At 41.7% G+C, this 14,454-nt stretch overlaps 1 protein-coding gene across 4 annotated transcripts in view; it reads right to left on the bottom strand.

Annotated features, from left to right (window-relative positions):
• Positions 1 to 1,716: 1,716 nt before the first annotated feature.
• GLI3 (GLI family zinc finger 3) overlaps positions 1,717 to 14,454 on the bottom strand; it is a 315,931-nt gene continuing 303,193 nt past the window's right edge. For 2 of the 4 annotated variants that reach the window (XM_069730204.1, XM_069730206.1), the window contains exons 14-15: positions 10,194 to 10,524; positions 1,717 to 5,514 (exon numbers count right to left, since the gene is read on the bottom strand). In XM_069730204.1, the coding sequence (XP_069586305.1) occupies positions 3,392 to 5,514; positions 10,194 to 10,524 (2,454 nt within the window). In that variant the 3' untranslated portion in view covers positions 1,717 to 3,391. The remainder of the gene's footprint in view (positions 5,515 to 10,193; positions 10,525 to 14,454) is intronic. The other 2 variants (XM_069730205.1, XM_069730208.1) reach the window with 1 other exon arrangement.

Below are 14,454 nucleotides of genomic sequence, written 5' to 3'. Positions count from 1 at the left end.
TTAGTTACTTACAAAGCCAAATAGATTTTCTGTGATTTATTAGGCTAAGTGTTTTTTTCCCACTGGCTACAGACGTTACAATGGATTTTCTTGCATGCTGGACTATTGTTGCCATAGTAAATGACAGAAACCTTAACAGAATCCAATAAACCAAGTAGAAGCCATATACAGATGAGGTGTGACACTGTGACTATATGTGATTCGGGAAAGGAGCCCTGAACCGTTCCTATCTATCCCTGCTATCAAAGGCACCTCTGAAGGTGATGAGGTTTGGGCCACCAGCCTTAATGTTATGTCCTATTATTCGAATCTTAAGCTGTCCCCTACCCCCTTCCCCAGGGGAACTGGGACAGATATGCTAGTGTATAAAAACATAAGACAAACAGGGATAACACAAAGCCTCAAACATACAAAACACTCACCAAAGGTTGAGAGGTATATAAGGAAGGGTAAGAATGTACAAACCAAATGTGACTAAGACAATGAGACAAGCATACACCCAAAAAGAGCATGCAACAATCTCCAGCAGCAACAACGATCTCCAACTTAGCACAGCGACTCCAAGGAGCTAGGAAGTAATACTTTCACTGGCAAGGAAGAGAAGGTCTGGCAAGATTTTATAGTGAGATGAAATGACCAAGTTAGGAAAAGCTGCAAGTTTCTAACCAGCATTAAAAGGGTCGTTAACCTCTTCAGCACCAAAGGAAACAAAATCCATTTAATATGAAACACAAACACAAAGGCTAAATGGAAGATCTGCGATTCACAATACGTGGTGATCTTCTAACTCCAGATATTCCAGGAGGATGTGACCTACTTGTGAGATGAGGAATACGTTGGATGGGTGTCATGTATTGTTGGTCTGGTATTTGAATACTAGGATATTTATGGATTTTCTAGCCATTGAGAGACAGCTAAGTGAAGAGACAATAAGACTTATAAGACTTTCTTTCAAATTTTTTCTAAGGTAATATGATTTGACTGGTAAGATAGTAAGATTCTGGTAATCAGTTGAGGATCATTTATAGCCCCATTTTAGGCCTAGAAGCTAAGGGCAACGCCATCAGGGGCTTATATACAGCATTCTATAATGCTGTAGATAAGCCCCCGATGTAACCTGAAAGATAAGAAAAACAAGTTAGATTATACTCACCCAGGTGCGGTCCCGATGCGGTCCGGTCTGATGGGCATCGCTGTCCGGGTCCAGCGCCTCCCATCTTCATTCAATGACGTCCTCTTCTTTGCTTCCTGTCGCGGCTCCTATGCAGGCATACTTTGTCTGCCCTGTTGAGAGTAGAGCAAAGTACTGCAGTGCGCAGGCGCCGGGACCTCAACAGGGCAGACAAAGTACGCCTGCGCAGGAGCCGCAACAGGAAGCAAAGAAGAGGACATCATCGTATGAAGATGGGAGGTGCCGGTCCGAGACCGGACCACACCAGAACCGCCCCTGGGTGAGTATAATCTAACTTGTTTTTCTTATCTTTCAGGTTACATCGGGGGTTTATCTACAGCATTATAGAATGTTGTAGATAAGCCTCTGATGGCAGTGGCCTTAGCTTATAGGCCTAAAATGGGGTGACAGATTCCCTTTAAACCTAAATGTAAGAGAACTTAGTTTTGTAGGTTCTAGTGCTTGTTATGTGTAACAAATACTCTTAACCACATCCACATGTATATTATGTGTATAGCATTAGAAAAGAGACAGTGAAAACTATGGATAATTACAAAGTTCTTTTTATTAATGTAAGAATTTTTTTTGTTTCATTTTTTATTTTTGTTACAAAAAAGCTAAGTGGTTCTGACAGCAAAAAGTACATTTATTGTGTACATAGTGCTACAGATCCATCCAACTGGTCCAAGGCTTGAGACTATTGGATCCAGAGATGTTGAATGTCTGTATTGAACTATGGCTAGCGGGCCTATAAATTCATACTCCTATCTCTAAAGCATTTTTTCATATATTTACACAGTAAAAAAAAGAAGAAAATAAGGAAAAATGAGTACACATTTCAATACAAAAACATTTGTAAAAAAAAAGAAAAAGGTGACAAATAAAAAGTACCGTACTTATTTCTATCATACATTATTTTCAGGATGCACCGTACGAAGGCCATTCTATAAAGTCTCAATAAGCAGTCATGAAAAGAAAAAGATTTGAATATGAAAAGACTGGCATGCTATTGACTGAAAACTGTAGTAGGATGACAAGTTTGGCAATGCTCTTGGTCCCCATAAAAAAAAAGAAAAATAACAATAGCAAAAAACAAACTTAAGGCACATACATTTCAAGAATGTACTAAAATGCTGATATGTTACGGACAACATAATATGCTATAGACAAAATACAAAATAATACAAAATAACGTGAAAGGAAATGTAGTACCTTTTAAAAAGCACTAATAAAATGCAAACCAAATCTCTTTGGGAAATAAAGTCCACAGTGCTACTTGAAGTCAAGTACCGTTCCACCATATGCAAGAATACCATAATTATGTACGTAACAACAATTCTACTAATTAAAAGTGGATACTTCCCTTTCTACAAAAAGATTGCTTCTTCACGATTCAAGGCGTAAGCACAAATATCAGGTTCATATTGGTAAAGGAGTGTGCCCTGTATCAAGTATGACAAAAAAAATCATACCTATAACCCAATGAAAAACTGGCATGACAAGACATACTGATTAACATAAAAGAACGTCCTTCTCTAACTATTGAAAATTGTTAATTTCTGGGTTAAAATATCAGTTAAAAAATACATGTCATACAAAATAAACAGAAATCAACATATTACAAAAAGCGTCTGGGATGTGTTGTCCATATATACGTTTTCCATGCAACCTCCGAAAATACTCACACAAGAGTTGACTTTCATATGAGCTGAGCAGAATGAGAAGTTTTAACTTTAGTAAGTAGGTGAGGACATACAGTATGCAATATAGTCACCATTGATAGGGATGAGTTTGACAGCAACTAGGTTGTGATTTTTCAAACACAATATACTTTACACAATACCAATTTTTCTAATTTACTAAACAGAACAATTCAACATAATTAAGTCTTTTTTCACATGTCATACATGCAGACATTACAGTTATGTTGTCGTACACTAAGGAAAAAGTGTACATAGACCCATTTGGAGAAAAATAATTAAAAGTAAAAAACAAACAAACAAAAAAAAACAAACAAGGTTTTGTGTTGACAATACTGATCCAAACTTGAAGTGGAAGACTATTTCTCCCTACAATACTTTAGGGTTTGAGTCTTTATTCCATAAATGGAACATACTTGGAATGCATCCCATTTATTTGGGATAAAATTGCTAAAATAAGTACATACATATAAAATGAGTTGCTCTTTTTTGTTGATATAAGTTTGTTCTAGTCTCCAGTCTATTGCATAACAGCAAGAAACTTGCTTTCTTCTGCAAGTGATGTTAGCAAAGAACTCATGTCCCCAATTGCCATGTTGCTGGTGCTGACTGGCATGATTGGAAATGTAAGAGACGCTCGAGGTGTGGTAAGACGTGACGAATTCCGTGACAGATTTTGGATGATGCTAGGGCTAAGAGCTCCTGAAATTAGGCTGGCATGATCCCCATCATCTATAATGGCATCAAAATCAATTTGGACCCCTTCTAGGCTACTGGCTTCAATATTATTTACTGTGCTGGTCACTTGATTAGCTCCTGGTGAAAGAAGCTCAGATGCATTGGCATTACTGCTATCTTCTAGGAGACAGTTGGCTTCTGTGTGAGAGCCTGATTTGACCCGCTGTTGAATGTATCCCAAAGTCTGGTCATAGAACTGACCTGAATAATTCTGCAGATTGGAACAATGTTGCTGTGGCTGCATTTCTAATTTAATAACATTTGCTTTATAAATTTGTTGGTTGTTTGCACATGACTGGTAATTTCGGACCTGTTGATTAACGCTGGGCTGTGAGGTTGGCAGGAAGGTCTGTGTACCTTCCATACTGTGATTGTTTTGACCTCCAGGTGCCTGATTAGGCCGATTCACTTCTAGGAAATACATGCCATGAATCATATGTTCAGTTGCAAATTGCTGTAGATATTCCTGGTTTAGGAGGTTCTGATTCTGGACAATGTCAGCCGCATTAGGTGACTGCTCGGTGCAGTGCATTGATGGTATTATGTTCTGTTGAACAGTCATACTTTGATTGTTGCCTGTAAATTTCTGCCCCCGAATGGCTGGATTATAGGAACTGCCTGTTACTGGATACTGTTGATCTTTTACAGACAGTGAACTATTGTACAGGTTAAGGTTTTGCTGTAATGCTTGGGGATTGATCGGCATACCTTGATATCCTCTTTGCTGTGATTGGCCACTTTTTGACATGATTTGCTGCTGGACCATCATATTATTGTACGTTCCAAAAGCTCTATTCGGTTGTGCATTTAGGCGATGTCCATACCTAACTCTGGAAGGGGAGTGCTCGGCACTACCTGAGGTAACTTCATTCCATTGTATAGGAAGGTCATTTTTATTAATTACTTGGTCTGTTTGCTCAACATTTTGGAAGGTTTGATTATACGAGTTATTATTCATTTGAGATTGGTCATAGTTATTTCTTGCAGCACTGTTTTGCAGCTTGTCCAACTCATTATTTTGTGAATTTTCATGCAGGCTTTGGTTTCGCAAGTTAAGATATTGAACCATATCATCTGGTAAGAAATCTTCATCATCCAAATTCCCTTCTGCTTCCATGATCATGGCCTCCAAGGCAACATTTTCACTTATGCTGGGAGGACATGGAGAATACACACTGCGGGTATAGTTTTGCAGGGCTAAATTGCGCCTTTCCATAGGCGGAGCCACATCGTGAGTGCTGATGCTGTTTAGGCTGTTGAAACGCTGAACTCTACCAGTAGACAAATTAGCAGAAACCATTTTAATGGGGTCACTTGCCCTGCGCATAGCATTCCCCTGTAGCTCATTGGAAATAAAATGTCTTCTTCCAAAAGTGCCTACCCCACCATCACTACACCTTCTAGGAACATTTGATGAAGAAAGTGGAGATATTCTACTATCTCTAGTATCTCCTAGTAATGCCATTCTAGTCTTCAGACTTATCATGTCTATGTTTGGCAGTGGTGTTGGTGGAGGACCACCTGTAGCAGCAGCGTATTTTGCTTTTAACCTATATTGCTGGGCGGGAGTGAGACTGAGGAGGCTTGGTAACCCATCACACTGGCTGGATTCACTAGATCTCCTTGAGGCATCAGTTGATATGGGATCGTAGGAATCTGCAACGCTTATATTCTGTAGTCTTCCTTCTGCCTGGGAAGCTTCACTGGATCTTCGGCTAGAAAAGCACGGTGAGATTCCAGAAGACCTTCGACTACTTAAGTATGCAGAACTAATTGTGCTCGTATTGCTGTCCCTCCTGTTGTTCAAAATATTCAATACTGTGATGTCCGTGCTAGAAAGTTCATTTCTGTTTGGAAGTGCTGCCATGGATCCTCCCAAATTTATGTTGCTGCCCAACTGTAAACCTAGAAGCAATGAAGGTACATGATAAGTTTCACCTTGTTTTTTTTGTTATTTAAAGGAATGTGAACACAGTATAGAGCAGGGGTGTCAAACTGCATTCCTCAAGGGCCGCAAACCATGCGTGTTTTCCAGATTTCCTTAGCTTTGCACAAGGTGCTGTAATCATTATGTGTGTAGGTGATTAAATTATCACCTGTGCAGTACAAGGAAATCCTGAAAACATGACCTGTTTGCAGCCCTTGAGGAATGCAGTTTGACACCTCTGGTATAGAGCATTACAAGGAATACAAATAAGTAAGCATTGAGTTTTGGCCCCAATTCATCAAACATATTTTCCAGAATTCTCAAGTAGAACATGGCACTTCTCAAAGGATGGTGTTCAAGTAGGGTCCTAACCCTTATGCAGAATTCTGCAAAGAACGTGGCACTCAATTTAAGATGAAAACTAGAGGTCTTTATTAATAATTACAATTCACATCAAAATGTTAAGTTTCAGTCAAGTATCTCACCTTCATCAGATACATAAAATGCATAGGAACTTGGTGAATATTGTGAAAATATTTTTAGAGAAAAATGCTCTGTTTGAAGCATAGACACACGGCGAGAATGGACCCACACTGACACATCACACTGGCGCTATCCTCACAGTGGATTCTCCGCTTTACACGCAATGCTTTTCTCTAATGATATTTTCACCAAATTTCTCTGCAATCCATGAATCTGATGAAGGTCAGAGACTTCACAGAAATCTGGAGCTTGTGGCTAAGCAGCTTATAGCACCTCTCTGTAATATTAAGGTCATGGGCTCAAGACTTGGGAGACTCACAGAAAAATAATAAGTTTGGAATTGCTTATTATTTTCCCCTCTACTCCTTCTTGGTCAGGCCTCATCTGGAATAATGTGTCCAGTTCTGGGCGCCACATTTTACGATATGGTATGAAATATCACATAAGTTTAGTTGCTCGTCAGCCCATGAGGTGGGCTAAACCCCCCTTCACTAGCTGACTCTACTTGTTTCTCTCTGGGCTACGGACTGTATGCTAGAAGGGGGTTTTATTGCTCTGGGGTCGTAAATTCCAGGCTCAGAGGAAAGTCCCTCACCCCTCCCACATTCTCTAGTTCAAACTGGAAAAGTGGCTCCAAGATTCAGGAAAGATTCTTTGTTTAGTTTTTGTTAGATATTAGGCAAACGATTTAAGCTAGGAACATGAAAATATATATTCGTAGTCTCACTCGGTGTATCTACACCTCCCATGAAACTCGGGTTTCTAACTCCGTCTGGTAAAGAAGTAGGGTTTTCTCTGTAAATATGTATCCCAGATAGGACATATTTGATCTCATTAGAATGCTCACGTTAATCCGAGATGAATGATAGGTTTGGTCTGACTCTGACACGTTTTGTAGTGAAGTTATAGAAATTAGAGAGAATAGTTTAAAGTTTAGGCAGAATGTAGAGAGAGGAGGGTCTGGATAAGCCAGCCTTTCTGTGATGTCACAGCCTTAATGTTTTAAGTGTCTGGCAGGCTCTGAGGAGGCACTTGCTGCTTGATTCCTTGTCTTGTCCTGGAAGAGCCCTGCTCACGTCCAAATGAGCTGGGACGTATGGGAAAAACTGCCCTAGCCTGGTTGCCTGTCATGCTTTGAACATGTAAGTGTTGCTTTTTCTCATTTATTCCCTTAATGTTATAATTACCCTTGTACATATTTGCAATTGTCTCATTTGTAACTTCTTTATAAAATATTTTTGATAAAGCACTGCCTAATTAATTTCAATGGAATATACTATTATATATTAGTTCGTTCATCCATGCTCTAAACTTACCCAGTCTTCTGAAGTGAAATACGCTACTGTTATTGTTGTGTTGGGTTAGCTTCGGACCCGTTTAATCGAAGCTGGTGGCAGTGATACCGATAGTGTGCAGACTTTTGGGTGATGCTGAAGCGGCTGCGGGGTTAATAATTATTGTTCCTGCCTGAGTGGGAGTAGTTATCGCGTCGCTGCAGCGTGCCCAATAGCCAGTACATAGCAGGCAGCCTTTCTGGCGACTAATTACCCAGGGTGCAGTACCTAATCTGACCTGAGAGTAAGGGGGCGCCAGAGAACTGCAAGTGTTAAGTGGAACTGTAAGCGGGATATACATAAATCCCTGCAGTTTGTGGTATATTGAAAGCAGTGGGATACCTAGAATAAGCCCCTGCTGTAAGCTAAGAGGTCAATAGCCTTGTGTGTGGTTTTTCATCACATCGTGGAGTGGAGGGATAACTAAGATAAGCCCCCCTGCACATGTGATAGCCGTCTGTTGGCCTAAAGTCACCTCAATCCGTGACGTAGGGGTGACGGTCACGGTGTGAATCCTGACCCATTGGTGACAGCGGTCAGGGGAATCGTGACAGAAGCATAGACACACGGCGAGAATGGACCCACACTGACACATCACACTGGCGCTATCCTCACAGTGGATTCTCCGCTTTACACGCAATGCTTTTCTCTAATGATATTTTCACCAAATTTCTCTGCAATCCATGAATCTGATGAAGGTCAGAGATTTCACAGAAATCTGGAGCTTGTGGCTAAGCAGCTTATAGCACCTCTCTGTAATATTAAGGTCATGGGCTCAAGACTTGGGAGACTCACAGAAAAATAATAAGTTTGGAATTGCTTATTATTTTCCCCTCTACTCCTTCTTGGTCAGGCCTCATCTGGAATAATGTGTCCAGTTCTGGGCGCCACATTTTAAAAAAGACATTGAAAAACTGGAGCAAGTTCAGAGAAGAGCTACCAGTATGGTAAGAGGACTGCAAAGTATGTCCTACAAGGAACGGTTAAAGGACCTGGGAATATTTAGCTTGCAAAAAAGACTAGGACTTAATAGCGGTCTACAAATATCTGAAGGGGTCACAGTGTAGAGAGATCATCCTTATTCTAATTTGCACATGGAAATGGATCGCCCCCAAGGGGCCATGGGGTACTCGGTACCGCGTCCTGCTGTTTCCCAGGGGAATGTCATGTTGGCTGACCTGGTCCGTGGCCCTGGGACGTCCGTGTAAAAGGGAAAGGTCTTTAAAGGGATAAAGTTTGTGCTCGTGACGCCACCTGTGGTATTCGGTCAGGGTGACCAACGCTGCTTTAAGGGGTCCGCTGGGGTGATGTTATGGCAGCTAGATGGTATACCTTCCCACAGGTGAAGTATATCCCCAGGGCTTCCCGGTGTGGACACAAGGTTGCAGTCTCTTTACCTTTACTGAAGACTTCAGCATCCACAATCCAGGGCACCAGATTACAGGGCAGGCAGAGACCGGTCAGTTTGGAGGCAAGTCCAGAGTCCCCTTGTCCAGGTGGGAATCAGTAGCCTTCCCTTGCGCTGCAGTGTGTAGTTCCTTACTGCCTAAGGCTTCACATAAGGTCCTCACAGATGTAATGTCTCTCTCTCTGTCCTCCATATAGGATAGGACAAACCCGTATGACTGGTGGCTTTAGGCTGTTTATAGGGACTCTAGCACGTCCCGGCCTCCAAAGGTTGCCACCGTGCCTCCTGGGTGTAGGGTGGACATGTAACTTGCAATTAGCTGTCCTGCAGGTCTCTGGCGCAAAGCATAAAGGTCGTTACTCCCTCGGTGTTCCGGGTACCGGGATTCTGCACCTCAGAAGGAGGCAGCCTGTGTAGGGATGGTCCCCTTCTGGTATCCTCTCCTTTTCTGCTCTGACTTCCTTTACACTCTCTGCAATCTGTTCGGCTTTCTATCCGTCTGTTTCCTAGGAGCTGCAGCACTTTAGGCTACACAGCTCCTCTGCTTCCTTTCCCTCTGTCTCCCTGACAGGAACTGAACTCTTTCCCTCCAGATCAGGATGTTCTTAAAGGGGAGTTCACCTTAAACAGGCTTAGAGCTCCCCCTTCTGGTCTGGAGTGTGAACATGTTGCATGCATTGTGTTACCTGACAAAGAGTTCTCCTTCATTGCCTCCAAACGTAGCATCACTCTCCTTGAGAGGAAAGCAATACCACTGCAACGACCAGGACCCTGGGGCACCGCAGAAACATGAGAAGCAATGGAATGAAACTGAAAGGGAGGAGTTACAGATTAGATATTAGAAAAAACTTTTTGACAGTGAGGGTGATCATTGAGTGAAACAGGGTCCCACGAGAGGTGGTGAGTTCTCCTTCAATGGAAGTCTTCAAACAGAGGCTGGACAGACATCGTTCTGAGATGGTTTAGTGAATCCTACATTGAGCAGGGGGTTGGACAGGATGACGCTTGAGGTCCCTTCCAACGCTAACATTCTATTATTCTATGTAATACTTTGATGTGAATTGCATTTTCTAAGAAAGAACTCTAATTTGCACCTGAAATAGACTCCCAAGTTATTGTTTCAATTTATTCTGGCATAAACTGTTATAAAATGTTGAGACTTTTAGCATTCTTATGCCAGTCCCACCAACTTCTTCTAAAGTGGGTGGTGCTTTTCTAGGTCAGGCCATGGCTGAGCATGGCCAACAAAATCATCATCATTTTCACCACAAATGTCTTGGGAGTAAATTTTTTGCAAGTGTCACAAAGCAGCTGAAAGATACATGAAATTCAGTGAGAGATGTACGGATCTTAACGAATGTGGCGCATATTACTCCAGGGCGCCCTTCATCCATTTGGTTATTAATAAGTGAAAAAAAAAATAATACTATACCATTTCCAGTGATTGGTGGTAGAGATGGTGTTCTTGAAGGTGGAACTGGGTTCAGTCTTGGAAGCACTCCATTAATCTGCTTTATTCTTTCTACTTTGACTTGTTCCATCCATTTGGTTCCTGTCATGATCCTCCTGCCTTGTAAACCAAGTCCTGTGGTTGCTGTGGAAATGGTAGAGTCCATGATTGGGGTATCGTCCAGGGTGCTGAGGTCTCCTATGCTGCCTCCATTGTTCAGAGTAAGCTCGATCCCACTGTTGGTATAGTTGCTGATGGGGGACTGCTCGCTGCTGCATGAAGACTTACCACCAGGGCTTGGCTGAGATGTCTGCTTGACATAAAAAAATATGAATAAGTTAACAACATATTAAAGAACATGCACAGAGTGGTCTAAAGGCAAGATGTATTGGCCATAGATATAATACAAGCAACTTACATGCTTTTTATCTTTTTGCATTGGAACCGTAAATATTCTTCATATTTACACACTTTGATCATTTTTAGAACAAAAACAGTAAAAACATACATGATAGTACATGACTAACAAGCACTGAAACAAACAATGCAAACAACACAAAACAAAAGTCAACTACAGTGGGGGAAATAAATATTTGATCCCTTGCTGATTTTGTATGTTTGCCCACTGACAAAGACATGAACAGTCTATCATTTTAACGGTAGGTTAATTTTGTCATTGAGAGAAAGAATATCAAAAATAAAATCCAGAAAATCACATTGTATAAATTATATAAATTTATTTGTATTTTGCATTGAGAAATAAGTATTTGATCCCCTACAAACCATTACGAATTCTGGCTCCTACAGACCAGTTAGACGCTCCTAATCAACTCGTTACCTGCATTAAAGACAGCTGTCTTACATAGTCACCTTTATAAAAGACTCCTGTCCACAGACTCAGTTAATCAGACAGACTCTAACCTCTACAACATGGGCAAGAACAAAGAGGTTGTCATGGACAAGATCATAGACCTGCATGATGCAGGAATGGGCTACAAAATCATAAGTAAGACACTGGGTGAGACGGAGCCAACTGTTGGTGAAATAGTAAGAAAATGGAAGAAATACAAACAACTGTCAATCGACATCGATCTGGGGCACCATGCAAAATCTCACCTCGTGAGGTATCCTTTATCATGAGGAAGGTGAGAGATCAGCCTAAAACTACACGGGGGAAACTTGTTAATGATCTAAAGGCAGCTGGAACCACAGTCATCAAGAAAACCATTGGTAACACATTACGTCGTAAAGGTTTAAAATCCTGCAGTGCCTGCAAAGTCCCCCTGTTCAAGATGGTACATGTGCAGGCCCGTCTGAAGTTTGCCAATGAACACCTGGATGATTCTGTGAGTGATTGGGAGAAGGTGCTGGGGTCAGATAAGACAGAAATTGAGGTCTTTGGCATTAACTCAACTCGCTGTGTTTGGAGTAAGAGAAATGCTGCCTATGACCCAAAGAATACCGTCCCCACTGTCAAGCATGGAAGTGGAAACATTATGTTTTGGGGGTGTTTCTCTGCTAATGGCACAGGACTACTTCACCGCATCAATGGGAGAATAGATGGAGCCATGTGTCAGGGGTCGAGTTCCCGCCGCTGCACAGGGGGAATCTTGAGCCATGTCTGCTGCGGTCTCCCATTCTGCATCAGCCGCAGCGGAGCCTGCTCAGTGGAGACATCGGTCCTAGTGTCTCGCTCAGCCTGATACTGTGCAAAGGGTTACTACTGCCTTTCCAGACTCTGCTTTTGTAGTCAGCACTGGTCAGCGGCGAACAGGCTTTTCTGGGACTAAGCCCTGCTTTGTACACACTGACTATGCCCACTGGAGGACCTCTCATTGGATGTCGGGGGTCACACGCTCAGGTCCTATAGCAGCTCCAATTGGACCACAAGGTAGGTCCTTGTCTGCTGCAGCTATATAAGGTTCACATGGCCGCACGGCCATGCGCTAGTATCAATCTATGTTATGAGCTATGCTACTTGGTGATCATGTCTGCATGTGGTCAGGGATGGCTGAAATAGGCCCATAGAATACCGGCACCTCCGGTGAGGAATTTTGTATGCTTGGATTCAGGGCCCGGCTGAAATAAGCTCCTAGAATATCGTCACCTCCGGTGAGGACTTGTTTGTGTGCTATGCTGTCTGCATAACCACTATTTGCCTTGCTCAGTTAGTTAGCTGTGATCCCTGTGAGGTTAACAGGGCACAGCGTTTTCATATCTTTGCAATTCTGTGAAGTTAACAGAGTTCGCTTATACCGCCATATAGTGCCGCCAATTACTTTGCAGCAGATATCTCTGCACGGTGGACCCCGGGCTGCGAACGCACCTTGCTGTTTCTTTCCTATACTCGGTGCGTTCCGCTAGCCCTAAAACCATGTACCGTAAAATCCTGAGTGACAACCTCCTTCCCTCCGCCAGGACATTAAAAACGGGTTGTGGCTGGGTCTTCCAGCAAGACAATTACCTAAAAACATACAGCCAAGGCAACAAAGGGGTGGCTCAAAAAAAAAGTACATTAAGGTCATGGAGTGACCTAGCCAGTCTCCAGACCTTAATCCCATAGAAAACTTATTGAATTGAAGCTCCGAGTTGACAAGCAACAGCCTCAAAATCTTAATGATTTAGAGACGATCTGCAAAGAGGCGTGGACCAAAATTTCTCCTGACATGTGCGCGAACCTCATCATCAACTACAAAAAACGTCTGACTGCTGTGCTTGCCAATAAGGGTTTTGCCACCAAGTATTAAGTCTTGTTTGCCAGAGGGATCAAATACTTATTTCTCACTGCAAAATTCAAATAAATTTATATAATTTATACAATGTGATTTTCTTGATTTTATTTTTGATATCCTGTCTCTCAATGTTAAATTAAAATTATAGACTGTTCATGTCTTTGTCAGTGGGCAAACTTACAAAATCAGGAAGGCATTAAATACTTATTTCCCCCACTGTATATGTATATATATATATGTATATATATATAAAAAAAAATCTATTCTGAAGGAAATGAGACAAATCATGTTTCAAAACTATTCTAGTTAAAACCGTGATGATGAGGAAATGGTATTACTGATCCAAATATATAGAAAAGAGTATCAGCCCTCACCTTATTACCCACTGTCCTTAGAAAGTTTGAGAAAGACATTTAATAACATCAAACAGAAAAAAACATTAAATTAGTAAATTCAAGCTACAACATTGTTACATCTTAGTAATCACAAAGAAGTCATCTTTGTACTTTGCATGCATTATCTAAAGGATTTAGGTTAGACCATGTGAAATGCAGCCAGAAAGAAAATAATGCAAATTTGCAGTAAGTCCTAAACACATTTCATTTTGTAAGTACAAAAAACTCAACCGGATGTCTCCTTTTAATTTAAAATCATTGACTTACCAAATTCTATTAATCTATTTATTGCTGTGTATAAGGGTATTTTTAAACATTCTGCATTTGCGACAGATTTCTTACGTAAAATTCTGAAATTCTGCCTATTCAATAGATGAAAGAAACTGACTTTTAGGTGCAGAAATTTCCACACCAGAATTTACAGCATGGAGATTTACCCTAAGGACTCATACCCATATGTGAGAAAAAAAATGTTAGGCACTCTGGACTGAAAAAACGGACCATTGCCATGCGAGTGTCACGCTCCAGAGCTCAGCGCAGATCAGGCTGTGAGGCAGCGCAGCATCAGAGGCGGCACCGCTAGTCACAGAAGCTGTCGCTTGCAGCCGTGCTGAACTGGGATGACCTCTGGACCGTGGAAAATGCACTTCAGGCTGTGAGGGAGCGCAGCATCAGTGACGGCACCGCTAGTCACTGAAGCTCCGCTCGCAGCATCTCCTCATTCATAGTTTTCAGCCGGGGCGGTTGCAGCCGGGGCCTGGTATTTTGATGTCACTGAACTCTATTTATATATACTTAGGTGCGGACTACATGCTTTTTTGTATGCATGCGGGATTTTCCGCATGTAATGTAAGTCTATGGGGAAAATCTGCACATAAACCTCAGTGTACAAACAAGAGAAATTAACATGCTGAGGATTTCAAACCCGCACGGCAGGTAAGTTTCCACAGCGTAAATAAGACGCACAGTGTACATGAGATTTCTATAAATCCCATCCACTTTGCTGGAACTGTAAGACGCCGCATTTTTGATGAATGGAAAACACACAGCATCAAAAACGAGATAACAGACCATTGTGGGAACTTTGCCTGGAGCTTTGTATCTGTTGCCAACTGA

This window comes from Ranitomeya imitator, chromosome 6 (assembly GCF_032444005.1).
Source record: "Ranitomeya imitator isolate aRanImi1 chromosome 6, aRanImi1.pri, whole genome shotgun sequence".
NCBI lineage: Eukaryota > Metazoa > Chordata > Amphibia > Anura > Dendrobatidae > Ranitomeya > Ranitomeya imitator.
Note: the sequence above shows the minus strand (reverse complement) of the source record. Positions and strands in the feature narration are given on the sequence as shown.